Below are 18,326 nucleotides of genomic sequence, written 5' to 3' on the forward strand. Positions count from 1 at the left end.
ATTTTTATTAATATTGGTATATTAATGAATAATTTAGAATTTTTTTAATTCATTTAATTTATTTATTAAATAACATGTAAAATATCTAAATATTAAAATTAAAAGTATATTGTTTAATAAGAATTAGTAGATGTTATAATAAAATAATTTTGAAACTACAATGTTGTAATAAGAAAGTCACATCATTATAATACATGTGGACAACCTACGTGGACAATGAGATGACAGTATGTTGTTGTAATAAGAAAAACTGGAAGTACAATGCTATAATAAATAAATTTATAAAAGTAAATTGCTATTGTGTACATTTTGCCTAATTTTTAATTATCTTATTTTCTAATTTTCTGAATTCTCGATTTCTATTTTCAATTTTTTAAATCCTAAATTTTAATTAATTAAAGTTTATTTTAGGACAACGGGTTGAGTACACGAGTACATGTAACACATTTATTACTTTTTGAGGACCGTAGGTTATTTCAATTTTGAATTTTTATAATTTGTATTATTTTATAGAAGGTTATTTGGATGATTATACATGTAGAGATAAACGATAAATACGTATCGGTATGTTATTGAATGTTCAATGGTTTTAGTGCATCGACTTGGTAAAGATATCGACATAAAACAAATGTGTAATTATAACTTTTTTTACGATGATGGTACAAAACCGTACCAACTGAAAAAAAAATTAGTACAAAGTAAAGTTGGTTGGTACAAGGTATAAAAATTTTCGTACCAATTATGATTGGTTGGTACATGGTGTAATAGAAAAAGAAACATAAACACAAGGGTGGTCTCTGATTGGTTTAAGTTTGGGCTCCAAATGTCAAAAGTGTCTGGAGGTCTCAGGTTTGAATCCAAGCAGGAATAAAAAAAAATCATGTGACCACGAAGATTCAAATGCAGTGACTATGGGTTACCCGCAAAGCGGGGTGGTTGCCCTAGGATTAGTCTGTTTCCATAGCAGGTTGGATATCCAGGTTAATAAAAAGAAAGGTATCGTATCATATTCACCTCTAATTATTTGATTTTGTGCTTTTGCAATTACATTTTCCGTCTTTAAAGTTTGTAATTCATTTTTGTTTTTGTTCTTGATATTAACTCTGTTAGTGGTTTATTGTAAAGTATGAGGATAAATAACAATTAGGAATTATAAAACCATAAAGATAAAGAAAAGAAACCAGAGTGAATAACATTTTTTGTCCTTGCCATTTAGTATTTTGAACGAATCTCGTGCTTGGTTTTGAAAAATGAATGGAACATACCCTTATGGTTGTAATTTTAGCGAGTTGGTCTTTGTTATTGTATTTTTATAACAAGCCGAGTCTCGGTGATTGCAATTTTTTAAACAACATGGGCCCCTAAATAAATTAACGAGTTGGGTCATGTGGTTCCAACTTGTTAAAATAAGGCAACCATAAGGATCCATGTGATAATTAGATCCTGGTTATCACCCAAGGTAATTAATGTGTGTGATTATTTGATAAGTGRTTACGTGATAGCATGATAAATTTGTTTTATTTGATCATGTTAGTAGATGAAATTATATGCATAAATGAATATGCAACAAATATGTGAAATTTATGCATAAGAAATATATATGCATGATATGCATGTATGTATGTGAGTATGCTTAAGTGAATGTATGTATTAAATTATGTATGCATGCATGTGAAGGCTGCATGAGGCAGCCGACTTTCCTAAGTAGGAAAKGGTATAAAAGGAGGGCTTAGCCTCCAGTTTATTCTTCTTACCATTTTGGAATCTCAAGTGAGCGATTTAAGTGAAAAAGTGTTGACTGGATTATTTTGATCGGTATTCAAGTTGTTTTCAAGTATCTAGTTTTCAAAAGAAATTGCTCAAGGTGAGTGATTTAAATGTTTTACTCTCTTTGAATTGCATAAATTATTGTATAAACTTTTCATCTAGTTTGAAGTTTAAACCGTATGGGTGTTATCCGGATTAGACTTTAACCGGGTAAGTGTTTGGCGATTTAAACATAAACCGGTCAAGAGTTAAGCGGTTTAGTCTTAAACCGGACAAGGGTTGGACGATTTAAACCCTAAATCAGTCAAGACATAAGTGGTTTAGTCTTAAACCGGATAAGTGTTGAGCGCTTTATGAATAATGAGTTTGTTTAACATTTTGAACGGAGAAGTGGGAATACAACTAAATGGTGACCGAATTATTTTAAATCGGACAAAAAGATGACAGTGTTGTCCGGACTTGTTATCTGGACAAAAGTGTTGGAATTTATTCTAAGTGTTAAATCGGACAAGCCTTGGGCGATGTGTTGTCCGGATTTGGTAAACCGGCCAAGACTTGACCGGAGATGAAGTCCGGCCAAGCCATGTTGACCGGATTTGTGTTATGCCTTGTGCTTAATTAATAAAAATTGTTATTTTATCATAAAATAAGAATTTTGATATTGATGATTTTGAATTGATAATAATTCAATTGACTGCGTTCTATTTGGAATTGTTTTTGTAAAATGTTTTGATGAGGAAATAAGGGTGTCATATCAAGGAGAGGTGTACCATGGGATAAGGGTGACATATCAAGGAGAGATGTACATTTGGATATAAGGGTGACATTTGTGTGTATGTTGTATAATATAACTCTTTCTATTATATCCTTTAAGATTACCGTGGTTTGGAATCTTTATTTCTTTGTGATTTAAAGATTTAGAATCAAGGTTCTTATTGGAAATCGTAGTCTGGATGTTATTGAGAAGAAAATAACAGGTTTGGCCTGAAACTTTAAATAAACCTTGTTTGATAGAAAAGGTTTAAAAGTGACATTATATGAAACCTGGTTGGTTCAAATGTATGTTATTTGAATAGCTGAATGTTTGGCTTGAAAATGGGAACAAACTGGTAATATGTCCTCATTTGTTCATATAGTTGTTATAAATATGAAAAGTTGTTTTATTTAAAAAAGTCTTGGTGATTACCACCCTGCAATAACTTAAATAGGGTAACTCACTAGACATTTTGGTCTAACCCTCGTTCTGTGATTTTAACTATGTATTGCAGGAGGTACGGACGGTAAGGGGAAGGGAAAAATGTGATATTTTCCTAAATGCTTATCTACATGAAGAATTGTTTATGATGTATAGTTTTGACTGATGAACGATAATTAGTACAAGAAATGTATTTACAATTTTTGGGACATGTATTATGTATGATAATTTCTTATATTAAGGGATCTAAGTGGTATATATAAACATGTATTTCTTCCGTATGAAGTATATGTTACATGCAATGTGTGGTATGAAGTGTTACAATCTAACTCGTTAAAATTTTAAAATGAAGAAGAGACGTTAAAAACACTAAACCATAGGGACGAAAATGTAATTCACTCAAAGACAATGAATTGTAAGCTATATAAACGAGAAAATAATGATATGAATAGCACACGCGCTTGGGTAAAAATAACAATTTTCAAATAAACCATAAAAACAAAAAACAAACATTTTTACTCTTTTCGATTATTAAATTTCAAAAGTGAAATTGTTATTTGAATTCAGGTGCTATGAAAATCTTTGTGGTCATGGAGGTTCACCTGCAATGATTTCAGATCATTCGTGGTCACCTGGATGATAAGTTGATACAGAAACCCACAACTACCAAAAAAAAAAATTGAAATTGCATTTTTTTTCTTTCATTTTATCTTTTTATTTATTTTTTCACCTCAAACTATTACTTTATGTCCAATCACATTATTATGACCATTTATGAACAAGTTAGGATTATACAGATATCCAAAATTTATCGGTGTATTGATTTGAAATATGAAGCAACTTAAAAAACCGTTCAATTTGAATGACATGTCAGTGGGTTTGGCCTTCCAAAGTTTACTACGAAAAATGGTTGCAAATTGTTTATGGGCATTTAGAAACTGGTAATGATGACATATATTATCAAATTTATAAGTTTGTAGATCTTGAAAAGATAAACGACTTCAGAAAAATGTGTTATGGCCTCCCATGATTCACTATGAAAATAACTGTTTATGATCAGATTAAAAGCTGATTACAGAGATTTAGATTATCAAGTTTTATGAGTTTGTAGATCTTAATTAATTTTAAAAAATATGCTTCCCGGTTCCCAAAGTTTAATGTGAAAATGGAAACAAAATTGTTTAGGATGAGTAAGGAATAAGGATAGTACATATTTTTCCTATTTTCCTACACATAAAAATGGTAACTTCCCTTTTGAAAAACATACAAAACACATATAAATTATTTATAACTTTACATACAAAACACATTTAAATTATTCATAACTTTTATTCTTATTTTTGTAATTATGTTAGTTGTGAGAATATATGAAATCTAAGATTAATCTTCAAAAGAGTATTTGATGAGAAAAAAGAGGTTCCAACATATATAGAGGGGAATTTATCCAAATCTAGCCAATGAAGACTCTAGCATTAATTATTATGATATAGTGAAAAAAGGGTAAAATAATGTTGAAAGATCAACTTAATCCACTCTCACTTGTGCACCATAAATCGTATAGATGTTGATTTCTCGACCTGTCTTATTCAACAATTGTAAATCTTATGCCAAACATATTGATAAATGTGTATGGGTTGGAAGCGGATTGGATCAGCCGACCAAGTCGAATGATAAAAGATTATATGTAACATAAACTCGAATTGACATAAAACTGTTGGGTTTCGATTAAAGCTCTAAACCAAATAAAATGTATGTTGTAGAATTTTTTGACTGTTAAAACATATAAAGCTGTAGCAGGCTTGGAAAATAAAGTAATCCAGTCATCGAATTAGATCATTTCTTAATAAATGTTGAAGTAAACATAAAACTAAAATCTATATTCTTAAAATATATAACCGATAATTGAATCAAACATACCTACTTTCCATCCCATTATATTTTGTTATATCAGATTTTTGCACACCCTTTGTTAGAAAAACCTAACAATGTGTTGAACAAAACCTAAATGAGTCGAGTCGAGTCGATACAACTTGGGTTTGGATTTGGGCCTATTGGGCTTGGATTTAATTTTATTATCAAAATTAATTCCATTGGGCTTGGTACCATATGGCATATACCAATCAATCATAATTACTACGTAAAATCTTACAACCAATTATAACTTATAGCTTTTTTGTTTGCTACATGTCATGTCGGTGCTGGTTTTGTATCAACTTCAAAGTTATAAATATGAAAACTTGCCATTTTGTTTGACGAGAATTTGAGTTTTCAGGAAACACAAAGTAATGTTGCAAAAAATTAAAACTTGTTGATGTTCAAATAAAATAGTTAAGATCCAATTAATAAAAAATATAAATAAAATGATACTTCCAATAACAGGTAAGTTTACACAAACAAAACAATGGAGGAGGTGTTAAAATCAATTTCAAAAGGGAGAATAATATCCAACCTTACATTTGCTTCTCTTGCAAACTACAATGATTATTATATTATGGTTTTTGTCTTTATAGTTTCTAAATCATTGTTATTTCCATCCTTATGATTTATAATTTAATATTGTTTAAACGCTTGTGGTTTACTATTTTCATTTAAAAGAGTAAGAATTAGTTCAGGGATGAAAATAATAATAAACCGCGATAACCATCTTGTAATTAAAAAAAAAAAAAAATACAAGAATGAAAAGTGTTATTTTCGACAAACAACAAGAACCAAATTTATAGTTTTCTCAATATTTAATAACATTATTATATTATTTTTCTGATAAAACAAATAAAAAATTGTAATTGTAATTATAATATTTGTATAATTATTTATATGCAGCAATCTTCTGCTATAAATATAAATACATCTGTTTTAAATGACAGTAATTTAAATATTTATATAATGTCTAATATTTGATAAATGAAAAATATATTAATATTTGTCAATTTTTATATTTATAATAATTTTCCGTGGATTCAGTTTAAATAAATATGAAAAAAGAAAAACTATATTAATATTAATTCATCCAAAATTCGTGAAGAAATTAAATCAAGTGTGCCTAGAAATGTACTTGTTCAATTATTCATATCTATCATTTATTTTCTTTTCTAACCTTAATAAATACGGCCCCATCAATATTTTTAAATATTTAAAACAATACATCTTGTCGATTTTAAATATATCAAAACAAAAAAGAGTCTGAATGACTGATTTGTGGTGTTAAAACTAACGTTGATATGGTAATACCAAATGGCATTATCCATGTAACATAACATAGCAGATAAAGAGATGGATATTGTTGTAACTGATTTAAAGGTATCTGGTTCGACTTTATGCACCTCTGACCTACACTTGAGACACACGATTTACCTCTCATATGATGGTCGTGAAACCGGTATGATAGGGTCGCTCCTAATGGCGTCATATCATTTTTGGAGATTTTTAGGTATATAACCTTAAATGAGATTTTAATTAAATCAATGACCTTCTCATGAGTATAAACCCATTTTTTCTTATATAGCCAGAAGGTCATGAATTTAATTAAAAACTTATTTAAAGTCATTTACCTAAATGACTCCATTTTTTTGCAGAATATTGAATAGTATTTATAAAAGCAATTGACAGAAAAACGCAATCACACAACATAAAATTGTTTTATGTTTTTAAAAGGGCATAATATTTCGAGTCTCTGCTATTTCTTAGTTTTGCAAATACAATTATTGTTTCTACTTTATGAAAACAATCATTTTATGGTGGATTTAACGTGATATCAACATAGATTGTGATCGTTATCCCCCAAACCGATTTCCCACATCATGATTTTACAAAATCAGTCCTTGTGATTTTATTTTTCACATTGGAGCGTCTTTTCATCATACATTCTATTCAATTATATTTATTTGGGATATTACGTGAATCATAGCCGATATAAAGCGGAATACTTGGTGGATATGAGAGAGTACATCCTTAGCCATGTATGCTTGTTTGAACTGGTTGGAACTGAACTTCACTAGACCTAACCAAAACCAAAATATTATAATATTTGGAACCGAAGCTAAACCAATTTGAACTGGTTTGATAATGGGTCAATTTCAATTTAAAGCCTAATTTTGTTTCAAATGTTATCGTAAGCTGAATATACATTTAGCTTTATTTTAGTTTAAAGAATACAAATCTACAACAATGTTATTTTTAGTTGCATTCAAAAATGATCTGAACCGAACATGGAACCAAATTTGTAATTGGTTTTCATATTATTAAAAAAAACGCAATTTGAATTGGACATAAGTCTATTTGGTTCTTCGGTTTTATCAATCCATACATCATTAGTCACCACATCACCTTAAGTTCGGGTTTGGTATTGGTGTTTAACTTACCCTTAAACTAGTACTTTTAATCTTGAACTAAAATCAGTTTTGTAGAAAAATGTATAGTAATGACGATAATTTATCTAAATATAGCTAGTTCTAGTTCAGTTTAATTCCACCGTTCAGGTTTTCAATTGTTTTTACTACGTTTACATTGAAAATATAACGAATCTGAATATATATATATATATATATATATATAGGACCATATCGAATGAAAAACAAGCTTTTCAAAAAATATAATACTGATAACTTATCCAAATATGACTCGTTCTCGTCTGGTTTAATTTCAGCATTCAGGTTTTCGATACTTTTTATTAAGTATACCATAAATATAGTTAGAAAAATATATGGATATAGGGCCACATTGAGTAAAAATATGATGGAAACATAATGTGGAAGTGGTTAGAATGCATTAAAATCTTTCACCTAGGAAATGTGATTGTCGAGTTTGACGTGACGTATTAAATTATATTCTACATGCATATACTATTTGTACCGTACTACACTCATTATTTATCAATTTGATGTGAGACTAATATGTTCTCGTGATACTTTAAGACCACAAAATTATACTGAAACTTCACAAAAAAAAATTCTATTTATTAATATGCAATCTGTAACTTATGAATGGTGTGAACTAATGAACAATTGTCATATATAAGTAAATTATGAACATTGTCAACCAATGAAAATATCGCATATATGAACATGTCCATTAGTGAACACGTACCTGAATGTGTATGTATGTGTGGTTTTTTCAATACGAACAATGTTCATTATTGAACATTGAGTGCATGTTGACTGCTACTATGTTCATGTTGAGCATTTATATTATACAATACATCAAAGACAATGAACTCGTTCGATTAAGAATGTTGACTCTTGAAATGTTAATGATTATTTCTGAAAATACATTCGTTTATGAACAATTACAAACAATATAACTTACAATACATTGATAATTTCAAAATGGCTAAATTCAAGGAGTAATGTAACTCCCATCTAAATGCATTGAACTAATACAAAACATAACATTACTATTTTGTCCCCAATCATTAATTACATAGGAATCTATGAATCATGGTACTGGGTTGATTCTTATTGGTCTAAAGAGTTTGTATAGTTAACACGAATGAATTGGTTAACAAAAAATCACACCTCTACACACACACACACACACACACACACACATATATATATATATAGTGAGAGAGGGGGGGGGGGAACAGGAGGATAATGCGAGAAACAATTTAATTTGTGAGAACTCAAAAAAAATAGAGACACATACCTTATTTAGTAGATAGATAAAATAAAAAAATTATGAAAAAAAATTGACAGGAGTAACATTATATGTAATTGTGATGATAATCCCTAATAAATAGGGATTGAATTTGTTTTCCAAACCGATTTCCAATAATCCCTAATAAACCCATTTCATCACAATGACAAATCTGTAACAGTTTGATTATACGTTTTTATCGCGTATGATAATTTATCCAATGATCGTATCAATCATATGTGATAATTGTAAACATTTTGTTAATCATATATGATTTTATATATATATATATATATATATATATATTCACACACATATTATCACATGTAATTTGTACAAAAATTCATAGAAGTAATCATATGTAATACAATATATATTATATGTTAAACGTAATTAATCATATGTTATTCCAAATGAGTAATCCCAAAAATGAAGATCTATTGGGAGGAAAATAATGGATTGATATAGATATCACATGTGATATTTGACGAAAATAGTGAAAAAAAATCATATAAAAGTTGATAAAAAAATTATGAATTAATTATAAATAAAAAGTAAATAAATCTAATACATACAATGAGACTTTTAAGAGATTCAATAGTGCTTTATTACAATTATATCTTTAACATAATATTTGACTCACTTCAAAATGATAATTATCCTAATTTTTATAATTTATTTTTCATTGGTTTAAATTGCTTCTCGCCTTCTCACAAATTGATCATATTCTCATTTGAATCTGACCATATATATATATATATATATATATATATATATATATATATATGGTATATTTCAAATGTAATCGTGTCCATTTGTACAACCAATGCAACCCAATCAATTGAGATATTTATAAAAATGATGAAAGTTTATTTATGATGATTTGAATATTTATGTAAGATGATTAGAGTTCATTAATTATGATCAATATTTTATATTAGAAAACAAACAAAACTTTTATGAAATCACATATTCATCAAATTAAATGGACGGTTGAGATTGAGTTGTATTGGATGTACAAATATAAAGGGTTGCATAATAACTCATCGGGTTGGGTTCACGTGAGACCAAGGGTTTTTCATGAGACCCATAAGACCAATTTGTGTTCATTGATCAACTTTATAAGCTAATGATCAAATGGTTTAAAGTTGTAAGGTGACAATTTTGTGATTATTGAGAAGTCTCGTTGTAATTTTGTGATTATGAATGTTCAGATTGTAGATCTAATTCAAGGGTTGAGAATTGGTTTTACGGGTCTCACGAAAAACTCTTGGTCTCACATGATCCCAAGCCATAACTCACCTATATATATATATATATATATATAATTACACAAATACTTATTTCAAAAATTTATTAACAAAAATTTCCATGATGAATTACAATATTTGTAAATCATCAAAGAATGCTTAAGTGTAGGGTTAGAAATACATGATATTCTATTATGATGATACCAAACAACATTTAACATTTGCTTAATGCTCGATCAATTATCAATCGATAAATGATGAAGATTTATCATTCTATTAAGTTATCAGATTACGGTGTTGTTTGATTGAATTTTCGTTAAGTTTTAGATGGATAACTATATTTGTGTAGATTAATATGTCTATATAGATTGAGAAGATTTTTGTTTGAAAGAAGTTTTTGCCTAGATGAAATGAACGTGTTTTTTTTTAATTGGGAAGGGGTTTTTTCTTGACTTTCTACATAAAGCTTCATACTAGAAGCTTAAATAAGTCATTTTATATATTATTAGGACATTATCAAACAGTTATGTATAGCTGACCAATAAGTTGTACATTCTACTAAATTATTAGAGTATATACCATAAAAAGATGATAAAAGTTTATGGTTTTATTGTCCTTTTATAATTTAAAAAAGAGCAAATTACATGGAAAAGTAACGTACTTTAACTTGATTCCTATTTTTGGTAACATACTTACAAAACTTTCATTTTAGTACCTAAGATGTAAAGTTTTATACATTTAAGTATCTGGGTAACCGGTTGAAGCATTAACCGGTTACCATGCTGATGTGGCGAGTGATGAGACGAAATTGGATTGAATAGCAAATAATACTGAGTTAGATACCATATTACTCGTCACATTAGCATGGTAACCAGTTAATGCTTCAACTTGTTACCCGGGTACTTAAATATTTAAAATTTTACATATTAGATATCAAAATGAAAGTTTTAAAAATACGTTACCCAAAATAAAAATCAAGTTAAAGTATATTATTTTTTTTACAATTTACCATTTAAAAAACAAATACAATATTGGTACATATGATGGGTGAATGTTTGTGCCATCCTTGCCAGAGTTGGTAAAAAAGGATGACGTTTTGTTTTATAGTTTCAAGATTTCTTGTCTTGTGTTTCCATCTATTTGTTTATTTCTTTCAAACCCAAATTCTAACTGGTTTTTTTATAGTCATAATTTTAACATTTGGTCAATATTCTGATAAAAAGCTGATTATCGATAATTTTAATAGATTTTATTTGGATCTCATCTTTAATAACATTGATATAAAAAAACATTATTGATCAATATTGTTTGAGATTTGTACTGTGAGTACTGATGGTTGTATGCTGTAAAAGACGAATTATGTTTACAAACTGTCTCGTGTCAAATAATTGAGGTTCACAAAGATACTAAAAGGGGTCTTTCAAAGTGTCATTACAACAAAATTAAGTTTATAGGACGGTAAAAATGTCTAAGCGTTCTAATAAACTGCATTATCAGACTTAATTTATAGGAACAAACAACAAAGCGTCATATATCTAAATGTGTTATAATAAGTTTATAGGATATTTTTGTGTATCGTAACAAGTTTTTTAGGACATCTTTTATAAATAAATAAAAATGTTGTATTAGCTATTTTGTATAACACTCTTTGAAAAAGTGTCATGTAAAAAGATGTGTCCATACTAGTATACTTCTAAAAAAATGTTATATAAAATAGCTAATACGACATTTTGTATTAAAATTGTCTTAAAAAACTTATTAAAATGTCCAAAACTATCTTATAAACTTATTATAACACCTTTTAGATGTGACGTTTTATTTTATATCATATAAACTTATGTCCTATAAAACAGTTTATTAAGTCATCTAGAAATTGTTGACCTCATATACACCCTATTTTGTTGTATTGTCTTGTAAAAAAACATTGATTATAATGTTTGTTTAACGAATTTGATTCCGGTTTTGATTTTATGAAATTAATTGGGCAAATAATCAATTTTGAATAATCATATAATGAGTTGTTACAAGAATTTTTTTATTAACCTTGATATCCAACCTGTTATACGAACCGACTAATTCCAGGACGACCACCTGTTTTGCGGATAGTCCGAAGTCACTACATTTGAACCTCTGTGACCACAAGAATATTTTTATTCCTCTTTGGATTTAAACCTGGGACCTACAGACACTTTTGACCTTTGAAGTCCAAACTCAAACCAATTAGGCATCACCCTGTGGTTTACAAGAAAACTTTTGTGTTTATAGTAAATATAAAATCATAAATGATATATTATATGAAAATGGAATGTATTTTGTTCAAGTTCTTATTTTCGAAACCTATTTTTACAAGTTCCGATTTGAGAAATATACCATTTCAATAATACAATTAAAAAAAACATATTGTAACGTGTATAAAAAAATGGGAACATGTTATAACTTTATAAACAGAAGTCTTTAAAGTTATTAAAGTGTATTTTTTGAGATGTATTTGTGGTAACTATGAAAAAGAGTTTTTGAAATGGTGTTTATTAAAAAAAAAAAAAAAACCTCAGACGAAATACGTCATAGTTTGATACAATCATCTTACAATTCATTAGCTTTAGTGACATGATTACCGTGTTATTTAACGTTGGTTATTGAAATGACGAAAATGCATCAAAAAACATACATCCAAACACTCCCTAATCTTACTTGGTACTCTAAACTGTTTTGAAAACGTATACAATAAAAAAATGACTTATATGAATTAGCATCTAAAACACTAGTAACGATATTAATTAGTTGTCTTATTTGTACGTAGCCTCTATGTTATGTTATGTTGTGGAAGTCTTTTTACTCTTGATCATAAAATCTCATACGCAATAATTAAAAGGAATAAAAACCAACATGTTTTGAATTTAAAAAGTATAAAACTCCAATGGAACATTTTGATGTTTTGTATATAACTCATAATTAAAATGTTAAAAGTTTGAATTTCATATATAAAAAATAATAGAAAAAAAGGGTTTTTAGAGTTGGCGTCAAAAGAAATGATGACTCTGACAACAAAACCTTTTCCTCAAATTCATCATGTTTACTATTAAAAAATCATTCTTCTTTTTATTTTTTTTGGACAAATTACATCAAACCAAGGTATTTTATTTTGGATAACAGTATCTTTAAAACTTACATTTTGGTATTTAAGATGTAAAGTTTTAAACATTTAAGTATTCTAGATAACCGATTGAAGACTAATTTTAGATTAAAAAAATTCATGTCACTAACCACGTCAACAAATAATACTGAGTTGAATATAACATTATTCGCTACATCAGCATGATAACTAGTTAATGTTTCAACCAGTTACCCGGATACTTAAATGTTTACATCTTAGGTATCAAAGTTGAAGTTTTAAAAATACTTTACCCAAAATGAAAATCAAGTTAAAATACGTTACTGTTTAATGCAATTTTTTTTTTATATATTTATGGTTTTCAGGTCAGTTTATATGTACTGACTAATCAATTGGATGAACACGAATGGTCTGTAATTATCGTAGATGAACCTCCATAGTATTAAAGTATTTGAGAGTGCCTAAATTCAACTACATCCTCTTGAGACTTAATCAATGTCATAATAAATGATATTGTAACATTTAATAAAACTAAATACAAGATTCAATTTTCATGATTAAAATATTAAACCAGATTTTGATAAATAACTAAAGAGTTGGTGAAAGAAAACTAATCTTAATGATAAATAATTATCTAATCATCTTTTTGGTTTCTTATATAGAAAACACGTTTAAATCTTTAATTATTAAAAAAATTGGGAATTGTTTTTTGAATTATTACATCACATATTATTTTTTTATATCATCTCATATTAAAATTTAAAATATTGATTAACATATATTTGTTTTGTGAATTTTTTTAATTTATTTATGAAACAAAAGTTATACTTTAAAAAGTTCCACAAGTATTGTATTGAATAAACACATTTTGAACCAAATATATGTTAATCAATATATTAAATGTTGATTTTTAGATGTGAAACAATACCTTAAAAATAAAAGTTTACACATGTATCATAATATATATATATATATATATATGATTCTCAAATAATTAAATCCTTTTAAAAAGTTATATATCATTTTTGTTTTAAATTTTACTTATATGATGCACTTTTTGTTCCTTATTAATTATCTCTATTTTTAATGCTAAATTATATTTCTTAAAATAATCAAAATATTATTTATATTGCCACGGATTTTCCAATAATTCATCATTCATTGGTTTGAGTTTCGACTCCAAAGGTCAAAAGTGACTGAAGGTTCTAGGTTCAAATCGAATGAGGAGATTTAAATGTGGTGACTCTGGACTACTCGCAAAGCAGGTGATCGTCCTGATATTAGTCGGCTCGTAAAGCGGGTTTGATATCCAGGTTAATAAAAAAAATTAACAATAATACTAATTGACCATTTTAATATAGTTTTTCGGTTTTCATACTTTTTTTATTAAACTGGATATCCAACACGCTGTGCGAGCCGAATAATCCCAAGACGACCACCTGCTTTGCAGATAGCCCGGAGTCACCGTATTTGAACCTCCGTGGCCACAAGAGAATTTTTATTCCTCCTTAGATTTGAACCTGAGACCTCCAGGTACTTTTGATCTTTGGAGCCAAGCTCAAACCAATCAGACACCACCTTTATGGTTTGGTTTTCATATTTTTCTTAAAGACAAATATATTTATAGGAAATTATAAAAAGTAAAAATATTGTGTCTATATAGTCAAATACACACAATATCACGTATTTTAGATTAATTTTCATTTTAACAAATATGAAAAGTGAATAAAATTTAAATTTAGTTATTATTTAATGTGTAAAAAAGCAGTTGTATTAATATATACTAAAAGGATACTCGCGTAATGTAGCGAGATAAATCTCGATTTTAATGTTTAGTTTTTATTTTGTCTCTATTGATATAATACGATTTTATGTGGTTTTGAGAAAGCAATAATGTTTTTATTTTTGAATGAAATATAAATTTGAAGATAAGATAAAAATTTTAAAAAAATAAATCGATATTAGTATCAAATTAATTATTTAATAGTTAACGTTTTTTTGGTGTAAATTCTTTAATTATATTTTTTTATTATAGTTTAATTTAAATTTAGTAAATACGTAATTTATTTTTGGTTTAATAATAATTTTTTATAAAGATAATAATTAAACATTATGTTAAACTTAATGATTATCTTAATTATATTTTAAATTTTCTATATTTAAAATGAATGTTTATTTTGTATTTGAGTATATTTATTTGTAGTTAGTTACACAAATTTAAAAATAGAGCTTTAATAAGTTATTCCTACGTAAAAATACTTATAATCTTGAATTTTAAGTAATATACATCATTAAATAATATTTTATGTATAAAAATGATTTTTAAGAATTTTTATCAAAAACTTTATAATATAGTATAAGATATATATACCCCACAAAGAGTAAAGGGTTCATTCTGACAGTCAAACAAAAGATTGGAATTTTTTGCTTTGGGTTTAAGGGTATTCATACAATTTTTTATTTTTAAATGTTTTTATTTTTGTAAAATAAATACAATTATTATTATCTTTTTACATAATTAAAAATTATTTCATATTCGAGATATTTTGGTGGAATCATATGTTTTAAACTGTTTTTTCACATAATAACTGCCGGAAAAAAAAATTAAAAAATCCAATAATTTTTTTTCTTTTTAATAATTTAGTTTTTAAAATTTTGAATAAGTAAACCATCAAATTTTTAAAAATTGGTTACATATATAATTTTACTAAACGTGACTAGTTTATCAGCTATTATCTAGTTTATTAGCCAACAACTAATTTATCAATCATTTTGCCAAACATAGGCCCTATATGTAGTTCCAAAATGCATGTTTTATACAATTTATTTTGAAAACAATCATTTTGGAACTTCATTTGCATCATTTTTTTTATATGTTTTCAATTTTCAATTTATCTATTTACTAATTAGCAAATATAAAAGATACTTAGCTCACATTTATCATAAATTAAAGACAATTATAAAATTATTTAAAAAACGACAAATGTAAAGTTAAACCTATGCAGTGATTTATGTATCATTTTGTGCTAAAAAGATAGTTACCCATGCAAGTGTTTAAGAGATGGTTACGACTTTCAAGACAGACATATCTGATACTCATATGTTAGAGAAATATCTTCTACGAAAAAACCTGCTAAAAATATAGACAGGATTTGTTTTATTAAAAACATGCAAAAATAAATTACTTTCTTTATTAAAATGTTTGTACACACATTAGCAACAACAATCTAAACCACAAGGATGGTGTCTGATTGGTTTAACCTTAGCTTCAAAGGTCAAAAGTGTCTAAAGGTCCAATGTTAAAATCCAAGGAGGAATAAAAATATTCTTGTGGGCATGAAGGTTCAAATGCGGTGACTTCGGGCTAACCGTGAAGTAGGTGGTTGCTCTGGAATTATTAATCTAAAAATTATTTTTTATAAAGTATTTTATTAATAATTCAAAATTTATTTTTTATAAAGTATTTTATTAATAAATATTTTTTATAAAGTATTTTATTAATAATTATTTTTTATAAAATATTTTATTAATAAATCTTAAAAACATATTATTGAGTAGTTAGATATTTACTAATAATTTTTAAAAAATATTATACTAATTGATGGTTAAATATTTTATTAATAATTTTTTAAAAAGAATATTAGTTAATAACCAAATATATAGTGAAAATATATATTATTTATAATAATTAATAACAACAAATAATTAGCGCATAATTGAAAAAAACTAGCCAAAAGTTTTAGTAGCTTGTTGAAATGCTGGGAATTGAAATTAGCTTTTTATAATGATTAAATGTTCAAAACTCATTAAAGATAGGAAAAGCGTCAGTTTCATTTGTCATACACACACACATACACTTAAAAAAAAATCAAGTCTCAAACTTTAGAAGTAACGACGATTCCACAAAGAGAGTGAGGGGGACTTCAAATGAAAATATGATCAAAATATCTTATTTAGTCATTGTTCTCGTTTAAACCCATCATATATTTACTTATTTAAAATATATTTTGTAAATAACTAAAAATTAAAAAGTCAAATAGCACATGCTCGCCGTCATAAGCTTAATGTGACATCAAAGATACATCTTTTAAAAATAAACATTACAAATGTAAAAATACATGTGTTAAAATATTATTTAAAATGATTATTAAAAAACTTTGTCATAAAATTCTTGTCCTCCTTTTGGGAAAAAAAAAACCCCAATATTCCATCTGTGATGCCCAATAAATTAAAAGAAAATTATTACAAAATACCAAACACATTTATATCCACCAAAAAAAAATTTAATTTAATGTATATATTTCCATTTTTATATTTTTCCTCATCTACTCTCCTTGCTTTCTTTAAAGAGTTGTCATAAATAAAGAGCTCATAACTCTCTCTTCCTTCCATGCTACTACCCCTTCTTAATTTATTCTCCCTATATAAATATAAATATATATATATATATATATATATTTCAAGGGGTAGTTTTGGACATTTCACATCCTACCAAAAATTAAATATTTTCATCAGATCCTCCTCCTTTTGGCACAAGTAGGTGAATCATCAGTTTTATAGCTCAAGATTGCAGCCTCAAGCACACCTATTGGACTTTCTGGCAATGATGTCATTTTACCACTCCTAAAGCCCATTGTACAACCCTTTTTCATCATTTCTGCACATTTAAGAACCCTCTCCTGCAAATAACCCATCCATCATTTTTACTGAAAACAATATGTATATATAAATAAAATGTACAACCCCACAATGCACAGCCTACTACCTTATTTGCATGTTGAAAGATGGCAGATGTTTCAAGTTTCTCAACTCCAATTCCAACTACAGAAATTGCCACTGCTGCTGCAACCTCAGAGGGTCTAAATTCCAAGAACTCAATCCCTGCATTGTGCAATTACCATTTTACCCTTGCGTTCATCATCAAGAAAGTGTAATTAATGAGCTTTTTTATGACCAAAAGTTATCTTCTTCTTTTTATTTATACCTCTGATTAAACTTAATACCAGTTGGGTGGTGGATTTGAAGATCAGAGATCTTGAATTGGTTTGACTTTGACCATTATCATCACCATGATCTTCATCATTAAGCTTCCCAATGAATGAATCAATGAAAGAAAATGGAGTCACTGATTGCATCCTCCAGTTCAATGTGTTCAACACAACCAACTCCATTCTTTGAATTGTTTTGGATTCAAAAACATATCTTGATTCACCAGCCTGCAAAATGCAAATTCAATCACATTTTTATGTTGAAAAAAAATATCAAAATCTTTACGACAAATCTTGATTCACCAGCCTGTAAATTCAATCAATCACATTTTTAGTTGCAAAAAGTCAAAATCTTAATGAAAATTGCAAATCTTGATTCACCA

At 27.3% G+C, this 18,326-nt stretch overlaps 1 protein-coding gene across 1 annotated transcript in view; it reads right to left on the reverse strand.

The window, feature by feature from the left end:
• Positions 1-17,466: 17,466 nt before the first annotated feature.
• The window catches only part of LOC112511817 (cyclin-D3-1-like), a 1,893-nt gene continuing 1,033 nt past the window's right edge, over positions 17,467-18,326 (reverse strand). The window contains exons 4-6 of the mRNA XM_025117603.1: positions 17,940-18,171; positions 17,721-17,836; positions 17,467-17,634 (exon numbers count right to left, since the gene is read on the reverse strand). Coding sequence (XP_024973371.1) covers positions 17,467-17,634; positions 17,721-17,836; positions 17,940-18,171 — 516 coding nt within the window. The remainder of the gene's footprint in view (positions 17,635-17,720; positions 17,837-17,939; positions 18,172-18,326) is intronic.

Source organism: Cynara cardunculus (assembly GCF_001531365.2).
Source record: "Cynara cardunculus var. scolymus isolate 2C chromosome LG 4, CcrdV1, whole genome shotgun sequence".
Lineage (NCBI taxonomy): Eukaryota > Viridiplantae > Streptophyta > Magnoliopsida > Asterales > Asteraceae > Cynara > Cynara cardunculus.